The 16,820-nt window shown below is 40.2% G+C and overlaps 4 protein-coding genes across 6 annotated transcripts in view; 3 read left to right on the forward strand and 1 right to left on the reverse strand.

Moving 5' to 3' along the window:
* p4hb (prolyl 4-hydroxylase, beta polypeptide) overlaps nt 1-9,384 on the forward strand; it is a 10,182-nt gene extending 798 nt beyond the window's left edge. The window contains exons 2-11 of the mRNA XM_008317754.3: nt 1,269-1,475; nt 2,482-2,615; nt 2,743-2,880; nt 4,143-4,247; nt 4,332-4,457; nt 4,549-4,749; nt 4,904-5,024; nt 5,542-5,723; nt 6,353-6,469; nt 7,902-9,384. Of these exons, the coding sequence (XP_008315976.1) occupies nt 1,269-1,475; nt 2,482-2,615; nt 2,743-2,880; nt 4,143-4,247; nt 4,332-4,457; nt 4,549-4,749; nt 4,904-5,024; nt 5,542-5,723; nt 6,353-6,469; nt 7,902-7,967 (1,397 nt within the window). The 3' untranslated portion in view covers nt 7,968-9,384. The remainder of the gene's footprint in view (nt 1-1,268; nt 1,476-2,481; nt 2,616-2,742; nt 2,881-4,142; nt 4,248-4,331; nt 4,458-4,548; nt 4,750-4,903; nt 5,025-5,541; nt 5,724-6,352; nt 6,470-7,901) is intronic.
* Nucleotides 9,385-9,961: 577 nt separating this feature from the next.
* Nucleotides 9,962-12,672, forward strand: ppp1r27b (protein phosphatase 1, regulatory subunit 27b). 2 transcript variants are annotated; one of them, XM_008317755.3, is made up of 4 exons: nt 9,962-10,701; nt 10,784-10,934; nt 11,333-11,380; nt 11,524-12,672. In XM_008317755.3, exons 1-4 carry the CDS (start codon nt 10,470-10,472, stop codon nt 11,645-11,647), a joined length of 555 nt encoding a protein of 184 aa, XP_008315977.1. In that variant the 5' UTR covers nt 9,962-10,469; the 3' UTR covers nt 11,648-12,672. The 2 variants fall into 2 exon arrangements, with proteins under 2 accessions (XP_008315977.1, XP_008315978.1); XM_008317756.3 differs by lacking the exon at nt 11,333-11,380.
* anapc11 (APC11 anaphase promoting complex subunit 11 homolog (yeast)) lies at nt 12,573-13,690 on the reverse strand. The gene is made up of 3 exons (XM_008317757.3): nt 13,508-13,690; nt 13,300-13,419; nt 12,573-12,854 (listed from the first exon to the last, which is right to left on the reverse strand). Exons 2-3 carry the CDS (start codon nt 13,406-13,408, stop codon nt 12,709-12,711), a joined length of 255 nt encoding a protein of 84 aa, XP_008315979.1. The 5' UTR covers nt 13,409-13,419; nt 13,508-13,690; the 3' UTR covers nt 12,573-12,708.
* A 446-nt stretch (nt 13,691-14,136) lies between these two features.
* LOC103384291 (THO complex subunit 4-A) lies at nt 14,137-16,654 on the forward strand. Of its 2 annotated transcripts, none has more exons than XM_017035186.2 (6): nt 14,137-14,454; nt 15,151-15,306; nt 15,382-15,529; nt 15,622-15,688; nt 16,004-16,175; nt 16,267-16,654. In XM_017035186.2, exons 1-6 carry the CDS (start codon nt 14,260-14,262, stop codon nt 16,285-16,287), a joined length of 759 nt encoding a protein of 252 aa, XP_016890675.1. In that variant the 5' UTR covers nt 14,137-14,259; the 3' UTR covers nt 16,288-16,654. The 2 variants fall into 2 exon arrangements, with proteins under 2 accessions (XP_016890675.1, XP_008315981.1); XM_008317759.3 differs by having other exon boundaries at nt 14,138-14,454; nt 16,001-16,175; nt 16,267-16,652.
* The last annotated feature ends 166 nt before the right edge of the window (nt 16,655-16,820 follow it).

The raw sequence follows: 16,820 nt of genomic DNA on the forward strand, positions 1-16,820 counted from the left end.
AACAGGTTGCTAACCGTCTTATTAACTTGCAGGGGAAAAAACCGTTCATTTTATGCAATAGAAGTGAGATAAATTACCTATAAAAGTATAAAATGGAAAAAAGCAGGGGAAAAAATCAATAAGACAAATGAATATGCTAGGGGAAAGATGATACAGGACTCAATCATTTGTCATTGTGCAGAGTTTGGATAGTAGCTTGTTGCCACAGGTTTATAAAAGTGGTCAGTTATTCAATTATAAAAGCAACACTTAATAGCGTAAACGTAAACCGTCTGAGCTAAAAAATAAGCTCTGGCAAGTTTTGACAGCCGGCAGCAAAGGTTAGTACAACCTTTCACACAACAATTTCACTTTCACCTGAGTGACTGTGGTCTGGAAGTACTGTCTTATTTCATGTTTAACGAGTACAAACTTTTTTTGGTAAACATTTTCTGGCCTGCAGGCTTGTGCGAGATTTTGGAAGTCTGTCACCAATATCTAAGATTCTATACCGTGACTACAAGACTAGTGTGCTTCAAATGTGGAGGAGTGAAGGCTTTGTTTGCCCTCACGTACTCCACAGCTGGGCGGGATCTCTCTGTGGATGTGGAGCTAGGTTGACGTGTACATTCACGAGAGTTGATGTGTCCTGACTGCGGCAGAAACAAGGAAGTTTTTCGATTTGAGCTTCTGCCTTTGGGACTGATGCAATATTGGGCATTTTTAATCCACGTGTCGTTTTGTATGTAGATGAGCATATTGTCAGTGCGATGAAAGCACACTTGAGTAAACATTGGTTTTACCACGAAATCAATAAAACTGTGAAAACAGACTATTTTTTTAATTTTATTTTTTTAATGTATTATTTTTTAATGCTTTTTTTTTTCTATTTTTTTAATGTATTATTTTTTAATGTATTTTATTTTTTTTAATGCATTCTTTTTTAATGTTATGACAAATGATGAAAATTACAGTTTCAGTAATAAATGCTTGTGCAGTTTTTTGTGAGATATTACCAGCTTTAACCAGTTCTTACTCTAATTAAATTACTAAATATTTTCAAGGACATAAAATATCACTGTCTATAATTAATATCTGGGTTCTGTAAAGCACCTCCAGACCAAATTTTGCTTTGCTTTTTGCTTTTTTTTTTCTTCAGTCTTTTTTTTTTTTTTTTTCTTCAGTCTTTTTTTTTAAAAAAAAATTTTAACCACGATAAACTGTCCAAGTTTATCGACAAATACCAACATTTGATATTCAGTGACTAAACTAATGTCTTATTTTGAAAGATGCACCATGGTGTGGCCACTGCAAGGCCCTGGCTCCAGAGTATGCCAAAGCTGCTGGCATTCTGAAAGCTGAGGGGTCAAAGATTCGCCTGGGTAAAGTGGACGCCACAGAGGAGACTGAATTGGCACAGGAATTCAATGTCCGGGGATACCCCACCATCAAGTTCTTCAAGGATGGAAAAAAAGAGTCACCCAAGGAGTACTCTGGTGAGAACATAAGTATTTTTTTCAGTACGGTCCTGATATTATCAGCAATCTACTTAATGTTGCTTTAGTTTAACACTTCAGATTTTAAACAAAACAAAAGCATGGAATAAAACAAATAAAACTATAGAAACATTTAATTTTTTTTAATATAATTGTTAATGGTTTATTCTAGTACAATTGCTGCAGAGGTTCATTCAATTCTCTAAGAATTAAAACAGTCACCAGATCCTTGTGCTCCCTTTATTGCAATATGATCTGCTGAAACAGTGCCTCAGCCAATCAGCGTTGCTGTGACTCCAATGTGGGTGTGGCCTCGTCTGCACGTTCCTCTCATGCTTACTCTGGTCTGGAGAGATGTGCAGTTCTTCACGTCTCCTCTCCACTGCTGGCCTGGGCCAGGCTGAGTTTAGAAAGGGAGGGCAGATGGAAGTGGTTTTTGGGGAAATAAATACACTCTTCTCTCGTCTCTCACACACCACAGCAAGACTCTGCCGTCTCACTTCATCAGCATGTGTTTCTTGGAACGATTGCCCATGTGTTGCATCAGTCTGATAGTAGGTAATTGATTTGAGGATTGCGAAGTGGGTGATGTGTCCAAAGATTCCCAAAAAAATATTTAAAATAGTATTCATGAAAGTAAAAGATTCTCATAAACTAATAGTATAAAATACCCACTAGGAAATGAGTCAACAGAAATAAATTGATACATTAGCTACTTTTTGAAAATGTATTTGAACATTAACTTATTAATGTTTGTTAGTACATTGAACACAGCCCTTAATACATTTCAATATTTTCCCCACACTACTTCATTTCAGGGGGTTAAAAATGCAGTGAAAATGTTTTGTAAATACAGTTGCATGTTCCTCAGCATTTAAAAATGTGTTGTTTTTTTCTTGTGAATAAAAGTATAATAAAAAGGTGTTAAACATGAAAACAAGTGTCAAATGTTGCTTTATTTTAACTCTTGACAGGACTTTTAACATCTTTGCATATTGTGTTGCAGCTGGCAGACAGGCTGAAGATATTGTCACCTGGCTGAAGAAGCGCACAGGCCCCGCCGTCGCCACCTTGGCTGGGGTCACTGAGACTGAGTCTCTGATTGCTGACAATGAAGTGTCAGTCATTGGTTTCTTTAAGGTACGTTTGGTTAAAATATTGTGACAGACAATCATTTAATTCAAAATATAGCTGGTAGCATTCATGTAAATGTAAAAGACTTAATTAACTAAAAAAATTATTTATTATTTATTTTTCGCATCTCCAGGATACTGATTCTAAAGATGCAGAAACCTACAAAAAGGCAGCTGAGGCCTTTGACGACATTCCATTCGCCATGACCTCCGATGATGATGTTTACTCCAAATTTGAGGTTTCTAAGGATAGCATTATCCTCTTCAAGAAGGTGACTGCAACATCTGATTTTTCAGTTTTTATTCTTTCCTCTTGATGTTCATGTGAGCCTGTTTGAACATTTACACCTCTGAACAAGGTGCACTACAGTTCAATGATTTGATACCTACCGTCCCAACATGTATGCTGGTGATAAAATAACCTAAAAATGTTTGAATAATTTTCCAACATATAATGCATATAATCATGTACAGCTGAAACACTTGTTTTTTTACATCCAAACTTTGGTAAAGCCATTGCCATCAACCTCACATGTCCTCTGTCAGACATCGTTTGAGTCGTGTGTCTGTTTCTTGGCACCTGACACCACTTCATTAAAATGAAGTTGAGGAGCTTTAAATTAGCAAACAGAGGATTCACACTTTGTTTAACTCTATAATACAGATAATACAAAATGACCCACTAACATGACATGGGACAATGACATTACCTAATAATAACCCCCAAAAAATGAGGCAACACAGTAGAAACAGGCTGTCACTGACCAGTTTTAAAATGAAATTCCGACTTTGTGAACAGTTTAATTCGAGTAGAACATTTTATAAATCAGAAATCAATAACATCCAGTGCAAACAGGCAAAGCACAAAACAAGCTGCTTCATGTTATTTGGAGTCCTGTTTACTGTCATTTTGAGCATTAAGTAGCTTTTTATATTGCAATGGTGTTAAATCAAGTAACCTAACCAACCAGAGATAGTAACTTTGATCAAAGCTGAATGATAGTAAATAAATGTGCTTGTGTTACAAATTTGGTCCTTGAGGTACTGAATGATGTTTTAGTCAAGCACATAAAGCTGTCCTCTCTGCACTCTGCGATTGTCCTGTCTCTGGTCCTTCTTTGTAACATGAGTTTCCTGGTAACTTTAACCCACAGACTGTTGACATGTGGCCTCATTGTTTACAGTTCAGCAACGTGTACCACAACAGGCACTTGGTCTTAATCAACAGTTGGAGTCTTTTACTTGTTTATTGCAGCAGGAGTTAAGAGCTTGAGGTTTAACATCTCAGTCATCACCCATAAGGCTGGCAGAGGGTGACTGAAAAAAAAAGACCTTCTCCTATTTCCTGCCAGTAATGGCTGCTGGGCACAGCTGTAATGTTACTATTTTTTACACTCAAGTGCAGTTGCTGGGATTTGCCAAAGGATTTCTCTAATGGGTGGGATTGTTGTCGGGCAGACCAGATGAACAGATAATACAGGAAACTTAGTGTTGACATGTTTGTTTTTTTTGTTTTTTTTTTTGTCTTTAACAGTTTGATGAGGGCCGCAATACCTTTGATGGAGAAGTGACCAAAGAGAATCTCATGGCATTTGTCAAAAGCAATCAGCTACCTCTGGTCATCGAGTTCACCGATCAGGTAATAACCAGAGTTAAGTTGCCCATCAATTTTCCCATGTGTGGCACCCGATAGTCTAATCCATTTTTTTTTTCTCTTCTACAGACTGCCCCTAAAATCTTTGGCGGAGACATCAAGTCCCACATCCTCATGTTCCTGCCCAAAGGTTCCTCTGACTTCCAGGACAAAATTGATCAGTTTAAGAAAGCTGCAGAGGGATTCAGAGGCAAAGTATGTGTACTGTCGTAGAAAGACACATTTGTACATTCCACAAACAAAAACCAAAGAGTGTTTTTGACGTCTCCCTGCTCTCCACCCCCAGATCCTGTTCATTTTCATCGACAGCGACATTGACGACAACCAGCGCATCTTGGAGTTCTTCGGCCTGAAGAAGGAAGAGTGCCCAGCCATCCGTCTCATCACCCTGGAGGACGAAATGACCAAGTACAAGCCAGAGAGCGACTCCATCACAGCAGAGGCCATCACTAATTTCTGCACACTGTTTACTGAGGGCAAGCTCAAGGTAAGGGGTTATGAGGCGTTAAGTGAAAGGGTGAGGTGAGATGAAAAGCTAGAGAGAGACTTGCAAATGACGATGGTATAGTTCGAAAAACCAAATTAGAACAGACAAGTTCTTACTACTGGTGATGCAATTGTTTGTGTTTTTCCTTTTACAGCCCCATCTCATGAGCCAGGACATTCCTGAAGACTGGGAAAAAGGCCCTGTCAAAGTGTTGGTGGGCAAGAACTTCGAGGAGGTTGCCTTCGATCCTACCAAGAACGTCTTTGTGGAGTTCTGTAAGTGCTGTTTTGCTCTTTCCAGTTACTCTGTACTGTTAAAGTTTGTGTTTAAACTGCTGCAGGGTCCCTTTTATAGGTTAAGGGCTCGTCTTTTAAAACAGCTGTGGCGTCAAAGTTCAAGTCTCTTTTTTTCCTTTCTTTGTTGGTGCCTTAGTTCTTTTTATATTCCAAAGTGTTGAAGCTAAGGTTTCAATAAAGAATTCTTAGCCTAAAGTTCAGTAAATAAATGAGTTACAGTAACAGATGTAGAAAATGTATCTAAATTTAGTCAGTTAGGAATTGGTGGGGCGGGGCTTCCAAAGCCTTCAACCTAAAGTTGCACGTGCCATTTTCAGTGTGTTGGCCTGTGTCCAGCTATACATCACACATGGATAAAGGCTACTTACAAGCATGTAAAGACGGCTACATAAATAGCCTGCTGAAGTACACTAAAAAGATTACGAAGATTACTGGGTGAAATACACTTTTTAATCAAAGGTTTAACAACAATCTCCCTTTTATTTGTGATGTTCAGATGCACCATGGTGTGGACACTGCAAGCAGCTGGCTCCAACCTGGGAGCAGCTGGGAGAGAAGTACAAGGACCATCCTGACATCATCGTGGCAAAGATGGACTCCACAGTCAATGAAATCGAGGAAGTAAAAGTCCACAGCTTCCCCACACTCAAGTTCTTCCCTGCAGGAAATGAACGCAAGGTGAGAGCACTGTCTTGGTGTACCATAAAACAATGAACGGTGTGTTGACACACAGATCACAACCACAAGTTACTCTCAGAGAATGTCATTAGTTCCTTCGAGTTTACCAGCGTTGCCGTTTATCTGCCTCTGTGCAGCTGTGTTCCCTGACCTGACAGTCTTGTGTCGACGTTCAGTTTAAGAACTGTTTTAACCTCAGTGAAGTCATCATCATCTAATCTATAGATCAGACAATGAGACAGCTTGAATGAGGCATGCCAAAGAGGAAAGTTCAAATACTGGTTACAAAGGGTAGATTGCAATCTGTGGTTTACTGTTGACTTCATTGGAAACCTGTCACTGTGTTGTTGCAACAGTCTGTGGTTTCTTTCTACCACCACGCTGAGTCACATGTAACTATCAAATTTCAATGAAAATGTTCAATGAAAATGTTTTTGCAAATCCGTGTAAAAGTCCAATCATTATTGGACAGGATACATTAAAATACATTTAACGCCATGCATCATTTATAAATAACCATGTGGATTTCTTGTGTGACACATCTCGCCATGTGTACGTATTGTAAAATGTCTGGTACCATATCTGCCGGTCTGTTAAACGCCTGTTGTGTACACCTATTTGATCTACAGGTAATTGATTTCAATGGAGAGAGAGTGCTGGACAGCTTCACCAAGTTCTTAGAGAGTGGTGGCAAGGAAGGCGGTGCCCCCGCAGGAGATGAAGACGATGATGATACTGATGCAGAGGTGAGATCATTTTCACTGATACACATCGCATCATTTATTGGCAAATGTATAGGATACTACTGAGTTGTAGAGTTGTTCTCAGCAATGTCTTATCAATGTCGCAAGCTGATCAGAACAGTGTATTATTCGTTCATTTTCTTTGGCAGAAAAACATCTTATACCAAAGTGAAAAGAAAGAAGAAATAATTTATTTTTTAGCACACATTCTGATTTGAACATTTAAAAAAAAAAACTAAGAAAATAAACCAAATAATCTTTACATTGATAACTGAAGTTATCAGTGGAAGTGTGCGCTTGTCTCTGTTATTTTAATGATTTACGGTGTGATAGTAAAACCTGACTTAGTTCTGCTTCGGAGACTGTGCACATTTCTCTTTGAAACTCTAGTGCAGACTGAAGACATATTTGGCATCATCCAAAGCTGCCTAGAATAGTTTTATGAGACAAGGTCCTGTGAGGGTGTTTGGTTGTAACACTAGAACTGACCTACTTGGCTTTTTGTTTGTCAGAGAGTGATGTGCAGAAATGATGGTTGACTTGAAGTCACCAAAAAGCATTTTTCAGTACTGGATATCAAGCCAAACGATGCATTTTCCTGTGGCCTACACTACTGTTGCTACAACTGCACTTTAGTGGGAACAGTCCTTAAGAGCACCTTCCCACTCCACACTTCCCGTGCCTCCACACCTCCTTCCCAGAAGTCTAAACAGAGCAGAGCCCACTTTTGTCTGCTAATGCCTCCCTCAGCTGTTCTGGCTATTTACTGGGCTTCATAGGGACACTCAGCCCTCCAACTGAATGTGGCACGTGTGAGGCTGAAGTCCCCATTAGTGTCCTCCTGTGTCACATCTCGCCCATCCATCTACGGACGAGACATGATGTCACTAGGCCAAACAGACGGTGTTTGTTGCCAGGCTCTTAATGTTGGGGAATTTGCTTCTCATCGTTTTCCTTTTCTCTAAGTTATATCACAATTCTTTTAAGGTGACATGTATTGAAGAAGATCTAAATTGAGAGCATAAGATGCAGCCTAACTACATCAGGCAGAACAAACCCACAAAATATTTCATGGTTTATCATAATGTCCATAGTTTGCAACTAGCTGACTGTGTCCATTTCTTAACAGTCTATGACAGCGTTTCCAAAATTGTTTTTCTGGGGACCCTTATTTTAAAAATCACGAACCCTTGCGACCCAAGTCAATAGACGTTATTTGTAAACTCCTGGGAAACATGATGTGAGACGACCCACAAAACAAATCTTGGGACCCACCTTAGGGGCGCGACCCAGTCTTTGGGAAACAATGGTCTATGAAGTGTGATGACCTGTAATCCTGTTTTGGCAGATTTTTTTTTTTTAACAATATGTGAAACTGTGCAAATATTCGAACATGTGGTTTACAGGTTTAAATTCTGTCTCCTCTTCACTTTAGGATCTGGACGATCTAGAGGACGGACAGGATGATGACTTTGATGATGATAGACATGATGAGTTGTAGGAGCTAGCAGTGGAAAAAGAGAGCGAGAGAGGAGACAAGTCCCGCCCCAACCCTTCAAACAAGTCACCATCACTACTTTCACCTTCTTGTGGACCTTTCCTGTCCTGTGAACATTAATACTCCCCCTTTAACAGCCTCTCAGTCAGTGCGTTTTAAAAAAAATTGCCTGTTATCCATCTCTCTGGTTTGGTCAGTCAGTCCACCTGTGGTGTGACAGGGCTTTTTCCTTTTCAACCTTGCAGCTTTCCGCCAGATTCTGGGAATTCTGAGATAAAACACACCTTCAATGCCCGTCTCTACAGCAGCGCCTTAAATAATGGAGAAAAAAAAAAGTCATTAGGATCTTGTTTTGTAAATGTGTTTTCCCTGTAAAAAATGTTCTCCCCTCCCCTTGTGTCATCCTACCTTTGTTTAGTGAGGGTATGATTTGTGTAGTAGCTTCATTTATGTGTAGATGGTTGTTTTTTTTTAACCTCCAGAGCACTCAAGTCCTACGTGTTGGTTTGGTAAGGACTGAACTCTCAGGGGGCAAGGGGCCCAAACAGTAGATGTCTAACGTTTTGCAGTGTCTTCTCACTAAACCGGTACCCCTACAGTTTTTCCAGTGTGGCACACAGGTCCCACATTTGTAGCTGAGACCAGTAATGCTTTCTTTTTTTTAGTTAGTTGGGGGCAGTTCACTTTCTCCTTTGCTTCATTCCCAAAAGTTCTTGGTCGCCTTCTTCCTTTTCAGCTTAGCTACTGACTTGTTATATGGGGGAAATACTTTTTATTTAATTGCTTTCACAATGAGTTTTTTTTTTTTTTTTTTAATTTAGACTTCAATGTAATATGATATGATATGATACCATTGTACCCCGCTGTAGCCAATTGGACCTGTTGGGGGCAGAGTTGGCCCTTTGGTCATACTCTCAGACCTGGGATGGTTTCTGGAGCCAGATCTGATAGGTTGCACTGCATTTATGCCTAATCAGAGATTCATCAAGGTTACTAAAGCAGATAGAGATTGGTACAGTTTACTGGTCAGGTCGGTCTGAGAGAAATGTCTGTCTGTGTCTGAGGGGTGGGGATGAATCTTGCACAGCCCCCCCCATGTCTCACCCATACTGTACCCTCATCATCTCTTTGGACTCTACCCAACACCCTCCTTGCCACTGTGTGCGTGTCTGTGTGTGTTGTGTGAATTGGGTGAATACTTGTGAGGTATTGGATGACTAGTTATTGTTTTTCTGGTCATTCATTGACGTGTGTGTGTGTGTGTTTGGCATAGTGAGGAAGCTGGAGTAGAGCGAGGAGATGGATGTGACAGATGTACAGCAGTCGGGTGAGAAATAACGAAGCATTCCATCATATCCAAAATGATGTGGTTAACGTGAAATGGTGGCCAATAAACAAAATAATAAAACACGTTTGTCCACAGTTCGTCAACTTTGTTACTGTATTAGACCTTATTGAATTCAGCCGTGTTTGTCAATCCTGGTCCGGCATAGGGGCAGCCAAGCGTAGGGACGTAGGAGATGGTTCTTCTCGTAAGACTGTGAATTGGGTGATTGGCAGATGCAACCTGGTTAAAAGATGAATAAAAATAAGCCTGGGAAGTTGCAGCTGCCACATGCTGTTTAAAAAGATTCAAAGACATGTGTATATATGTATACTAATAATATCTAATGTTGTAACATGTAGTCCTGTTTAGAGGTGGTCTGTGTGATCGATGGCTAGCACTTCAAATCATAAGCTTCATTTTGTTGGAAGAAAAAAAAAGATTTGGAACCTTAGTTTGAGAGCCTGTCTGAAATGATGACAGTCTTTAAAACAGATCATTTCAAAATGTATTCCAGTTGTCATAGAGACAGTGATGCAGACCTCAGTCACTTAGAACTGATCATCACTCCTACTGTGCCTCACATGGACTAATAGAGCACATGATACGACTGCAGCCTTGCTCAACCCTTGTCACCAGGTGGCCCCTCCTCAGTCCCCGGCCCACCGCCTTGCTCAACCCTTGTCACCAAGTGGCCCCTCCTCAGTCCCCGGCCCACCAGTTGGCACTGACACACTCCAGCTGTTTACCATGGGTGTTTACGAGAACCCCAACACCCCCCACCCCTTATCTCCGCCATCTCAATAATATGTCTACGTGGGTTATATTCAGTTATCCTCAGTGTGACAACACTGTCCCAGGTTACAGGCGGTCATGTCATAAGACGTGAAGTGTCTCACGGGCTAATGCCCTGAGCAAGGAGCAACTCATCTTCCACATCTCGTCACTGGAGTCAGCTTTCTTAAAATAGGCTGACAGAGAGTATAAGGGGAGGCACACGCACCAGGTCTCCAGACTAACCTCCACTGTTAATACAGGAGAGACCACTGAGCAGCGAGAGAGACTAACTAATCTTTAAACAGCGCTACCTCTGACTCCTCATAGACTCTAGCAAATCTGATCTGTATTTACTACTTAAAGGAAAGAGGTTACCTTTTTTGTAAGACTCTTAAACTAAGAGCATGATGAAGTACTATCAGTGCCCGGTGCCCCAGACTATGGGAATGAAGACCTATGCAGACAAATGCGGAGTCCCACTCAACTGCAAGAGTTCCGCTTCGTTGAAGCCCATCCGCAGTGTCCACTTCCCCAATGACATTCTCTTCCAGGACTACGTGAGACAGGGTGAGCTGGAGAGGATTGGACTATTCATGCGGGCCAAGAGAGTCACTCTGGACACCATGTACACCTCAGGTGAGTGTATTGACACGACGACATCAAGCTGTGAAACCTTCATCTCGGAGATTTAGGAGCAAACTTTGGCCTGCGTCCTCAGGTATGGCAGCCATTCATGAGGCCGTCCTGTCTGGCAACCTGGAGTGTGTGAAGCTGCTGATCCAGTATGGAGCAGATATCCACCAGAGAGATGAAGAAGGATGGACACCGCTGCACATGGCCTGCAGTGACGGATTCCCACAGATTGCACGGTAAGCATGGATTTTCACTGTGTGGTTAATGAGTACATCATCAGCAAAACCTTTTTTCTGTACAGCACGATGTGTACATTCGTTCTATGAAAAATGCATTTATAAATAAATGAAGTTAAAAGGGGTGATCTTAAAGTGCAACATGTCAGACTGTAGATGAAAAATGTCTGTTTTGAACATGAATTCAAATTAGATTTTTAAGAGGGAGTGAAAAAATGAAAGTGATCTTGCACCAGGGACAAGAGGTGAAACTAAGCAAAAGCTAATGCATAGGCGTCACTAAATTTACAATGACACTAAGTGGACTGTTTTCAGTGGCCAGGGTACAGGTTCTAAAAAAAACCAACTAAATAGCCAGTTGGAGGTGGCTAACATGATATGTTTATATATTTGACCAGCACATACATGGTAAAGATGGACTTCTCAGCTCGGTTACCTGCACAGAAGTAAGAGAAGCTGCTGCATTCCCGCACCTCACTGACCTTTTTTACGCTAGGCCTTCACTGACACCGCTGTANNNNTGACAGAAACGTCTGTTGGCGTTGTCAAAGCAGCAAAATTTGACACCTTTTATTATGTTATCTTGCAGCTACCTTCTGTCACTGGGTGCTGACCCAGAGCTGGAGAACGAATGCGGGGAGAGACCCCGTGACCTAATCGACCCAGAAAACAAGGAGCTGCTGGAGCTCTTCGGCGTGGCTGTCAATGACTGATCACGATTGGCTCTTTACGCCATAGACTTTTGTCTGATGCCTATAATATAGCAGTGCTCTGCAGCAATGGACAGAAAAGGCCTCATGATGGCTGAGCTGTCGGGTTTTCCTAAGCTCTCGGAGTCCAGGAGCTTTGGGACTGTGGATATCAGGCGAAGGCAGGACTGACAGAGATTGAGTCCTGCTGGTTGCCTCCCATGCGGAGTGAAGTTTTGGTGGTGCGAGGTTCAGCCTCTGATGACTGTATGAGTCTAGTAAAGAGCTTTAGATCCTTGAAATGCTGCAGCGAAGCAAATCAATCATTTGACGTGGTGGTGTTGTTGGTTTGGTATGGCATGGGCTTGGATGGAGGAGAGCTTGAATGTTGCGAAACCCGACGCTGTTGTTGCTCTTCAGCTCATTTGCACCTCCGTCACGCACTGTGATGCTAAGTTTAGAAAAGCCAAACTGTCTTGTTTTCAACATTTGTTGACCAGAAAGCTGGCAAGTGATTTTATTGTCTTTGTTTGTTGATAAATTTGACTTGTTTTGTGTCAATTCTATTGTTTTTAAGCAGAGTTTTATACTTCATGAATGAGTGATGTGAGTATTCTGCTTCTTGGTTATGTTTAAAAGAATAAAGAACAGAACAAGTGCTGCTAGTACTAATCACAAAAGCCTTATTTATTCTCAGTTTTATTTTAATTATGAAACCAAGCTCTGTCTTGCTATGGAAACCTCCACCTCACAGGTTCTTAGTGTCCTACACCTCAAACTTTCTGGCTTTGTGCAAGATTATTAAATTCAAATTCAAACTAATGTCGTGCATTCAGTTAGCTTGGATACTAATGTGTAAAATGATTTGGAAATAAATTATTCAACTGACTTTACATGACGTTTTCACACAGACGTTTTGCACAGGCACCTCTTAAAGTTAATGAAAAAGTCCAGTTCAAGATATTTTTTATTGTATCAGAAGGACAAGTACAAAACCATTATTCACATTTATATGAACACAATATATACAGCAGAGACAGAAGGGACACTTGAGTCTTTGCAAGTACAACAGCGCCACTTATGCGTCACTCTTTGAACTTCCACTCCTGTCGACACATGGGACACTGTTGCTGCACCTGCTGTGAGTTCAGCCACTTTAAGATGCAGTGCATGTGGAAACAGTGGGAACACTGACCCCACACGAGCGGACAGTCGTCTCCAGGCACTTTGCCTAAAAAATAAAGTTGTTATTGTTAAATAAAATTGCCTTGACAAGATAAAAAAAACGATAATCCTAATAATGTATTTGATATAGGCATCTGAAGGGATGGAGTCAGTGATTAGCAGTGACTTGGGGAAATACAATTAAGATTAATTTAAAATTGGTTGAATTAGCTAAATACAGTATATAAAGCTACGCCGCAAACATGTTAATAAGGTGAATATTGCACAGAAGAAATCACATTCTGCTTAAAGCAGAAAAGATGAAATTAAACCATAAAAAAACTTCTAGCAGACATTATATTAAAAAGAATAGACTGCAAAATGTGTTATATTTTGCCAAAATGTCGCTGCCACAGTCTAAACTTTTAAAACGGCAAGCCTTAATGATACTACTCAAGACTTTTGTAGCACACGTAATGTCATATTATACAGTATGTAGTGNTAATACTCACAATCTGGACAGCAACCGTTGAAGGGCATCCTGCAGATACCACAGTTCTCATCATTAGCCACCCAGAGCCAGGACGCCACACCGTTCCACTGATGGATCTTTACCTTCATTCTAAGTCAGACTGGAGCAGAAAATAAAACATCCACGTTAGCATGTGCGCTAACGTCAGGGCTACAGTGGACTCATAATTTCTCATCTCGTCACCTTACCTTGGACCTGCTCCTTACGATTCACCAACCTACGACGCAACATTTGCATGCATCCAGCATAGGTTACTCTGTGAGTTGTTGTGCAATAATAAACATATCGTTTCGAGTTTTATGGGAAACGTAACTGAAACACCAGTCAAAATTTCTTCTACTGTCGGATTTCCGACAGTATGCTGGAAGATACAACACTGCCCTCCTCGGGTAGTCTAGGTGAATGCTGGAGAACAGCTAACGTATTATTTCTGTTACTTCTGTTACATTTAAAAAAATAAATAAAAATAACATAGCAGTTTATCGAATACAGACTACAACTGCTCCATTGTTGGATATTTATAGGATTGAATCCCAAAAAACATGTACATTGTTTGTCTGTATTTGTATAATATTGCGGCAGTGGCGGGACAATTTAAACTTTTACACATATTGTTTTTTTTTTATTATTATTTTTAATGAATTTTAGGTCCTTCTAAATACATTTTCTTCTTTGTGGAATAAAGTGGAATGAGTGGTAAATGTACTGCATTGTACGAGTCTGTTAGTGCAACGCCAGTCCTATAGGAGGCGAACGTGTACTTTTAACCTCCATCAAATTCAACCGATAAGAACAAAGGCTTCGACGCAGTGGTGTTACGTCATATCCGATTTATAGTTCCGGTACTTTCAACATCCGCGCCAGTTTGGAGACAAACATCTGGAGAATCGGAGACGCTAGAAGTTCTTTGTCTTCAGCTTACCTGTGCCTGTAAACCGTTATGGCTGATAAAATGAGCATGTCTCTTGACGATATAATTAAAATGAACAAGAAAGGAGGAGGTGGCAGCGGCGCCGGAGGAGGAGGAAGAAGAGGTGGCGGTTCAGGTCGGACCGGTGGTTCTTCGAGGCCGATGAGGAGTCGACCGAACAACTTCAACCGGGAAAGGAACAGCCGACCCACACCGTACACCAGGGTATGAAAGAGGAACTGCCTTTTTTAAAATATTATATATTTCAATGTTGGATTCTTGCAACAAAGGCAAATTTAAGTCTCACGATTATAATAAAAGTAGTTGAATGTGGTTTATATTAAAATCATTCCCCCAAAAACAGTTAAGCTATGTGTATCTTACAATGATAAATTCCAACGGTTCTTTGAAACAAAACGCTTTCTAAACGTCGCCAAGCGGTACTTATTTTTTTTCAAGATGGCTGCCGTGCGTGGGTTTTCCATGAGTCGACAGGTGAAGGTTGTTACTGGCTGTGATTAGTTTACTAATTGAAGTGTAAAACCTATTGTCTACAGAGCAACTTTAATGGCGATCTCGAATATCTAGACATCCGTTTCCTTACTTTAACTTTGGTTATCAATAATAACTTTAGTTAGCTATTACCCTTTTTTTCATTATCGTAGCTGACTCTTTATTTATAAAACATAGATTGTGTCTGGTTTGATTTCCTAGGCTGCGATACATGTTAGCCTTGGCTACGATATATTCTTGGACACGTGAAGAAGTAAAGGGCTATCCAGACCCTGAACATAACCACAACACGTGACGTCACCACGTTTTAAAGAATTGCCGCTCTGGCGCCGAGATACGACCGCGTTCTGATTGTTTGGTCTGTGAAGAATTGATGTCTATGTCACTCCCTTTTATTGCCCTTCACAGCCCAGGGAATTACCAGACAAATGGCAACACGACATGTTTGAAGAGCATGACAGCGGACGCAGAGCACAGACCACAGAAACGGAAAGGAATGTGGAAAGTAGTGGCAAACTCCTTGTTTCCAATCTGGATTTTGGAGTCTCTGATGCAGATCTCAAGGTAATATAAACAATCTAATCATTGCCTTGTTTGGTAGCTGTGTATTGTGTTGCTAAGTTTCTCATTTTGTTTCAGGAGCTTTTTTCAGAATTTGGACCGCTAATGAAGGCGTCTGTACACTATGACCGATCAGGCCGCAGCAAGGGATCAGCAGATGTTCATTTTGAAAATAAGGCAGATGCACAAAAGGCCATGAAACAGTATAACGGTGTTCCTCTGGATGGTAAGAATTCCGTTTTCATTTTACGAAGGTGTTAAGAAAAGGAATCTTTTTTAGAGACAATGAGTTCTCACATTTACTTTTGCACATCCTAGGTCGCACTATGGAAATCCAGCATGTGACTTCAGAAGTCGGTTCTTCGAGTAGACCATCAACACAAAGGCAAGTCCTGTGAAAAGTTACACTGATTTAAGATGATATATATGATTAATACTTTTTAAATGTCAACCAAAAGATGATTGACTTTTTTTTTGTTTTAATGATTTACATCTGCCATTAGTCTTTTACTAGTATCTTTAAGGAAGTCACACAGTGATGTCTTGTGATTGTAATATGTAAACAAATAACATTGGAAGAATTTCTTGCCTGTTGACTCCATAATTTCTGATTCTTTCTTTGTGTAACTGATATGTAATAAGGTTAGTTTGCTGTTAAAGTAACCTGTCCTCACATGCATTATCTCTGTATTTTCAGTAGTGGTTTTGACCGCAGTAGACTTGGTCAACCCAAGTTTGAACGTCGAGAGAGAGGTGAACAGAGGCAACGTGGAAACAGTAGAGGGAACCGGGGTCGAGGAAGGGGGAATGGAAGCAGACCTCAGCTCTCTGCAGAGGAACTGGATGCTCAGTTAGATGAATACAATTCCAAAGTAGGTTTTAAAAAGTAATTCTAGAAGTATGCTGTCACTTCATTTTACTGTGAACACCTCATGACAGTTTTGTTAATTTTGTGTCTTTCAGTTTCAAATGGACACCAGCTAAAGGGCACTGAGGTTGATATTGACCTTTAGCTTTTTAGACACTTAAAACATTTTTTAGATTCGGGTTAAACTGGTGTTGTGACTCAAACAAACATGATGGGTGTTTTAAAACCATTTAATTTCTTAGATAACTGTGCTATTTTTTTATTTTTATAAGAATGGTTTTGGAACTTTATTATTAAATGGCTACGAACCATCTTTTTTGTTTTTTTTTTTGTTTTTTTTACATAGGTTTGTTTTTACAACCTGTTGTATTATCAAAAATTATTGCAGTTGTGTTTATGTACACCATTCCAATCACTTTGTACTGTATAGATGTGATGAAAATTCTCAAAGTGTTTTGTATATAATTACACTAAGGAACTGTTTTCCAGTGTTCTGTCTATTTTTCCTTTCTTAAGGTTTCTCTTACTATGTTTATGCTGAAATCATTTCAAAGGAATTATAAATCTATTCACACTAGAAAGCAGTAATATTTGCACGAATGTGTAAATCATGACTTTAGGCCACCACATTTTTTGTGTATGGGTGACC

The sequence above is a fragment of the Cynoglossus semilaevis genome, chromosome 9 (genome assembly GCF_000523025.1).
Source record: "Cynoglossus semilaevis isolate Cse_v1.0 chromosome 9, Cse_v1.0, whole genome shotgun sequence".
Lineage (NCBI taxonomy): Eukaryota > Metazoa > Chordata > Actinopteri > Pleuronectiformes > Cynoglossidae > Cynoglossus > Cynoglossus semilaevis.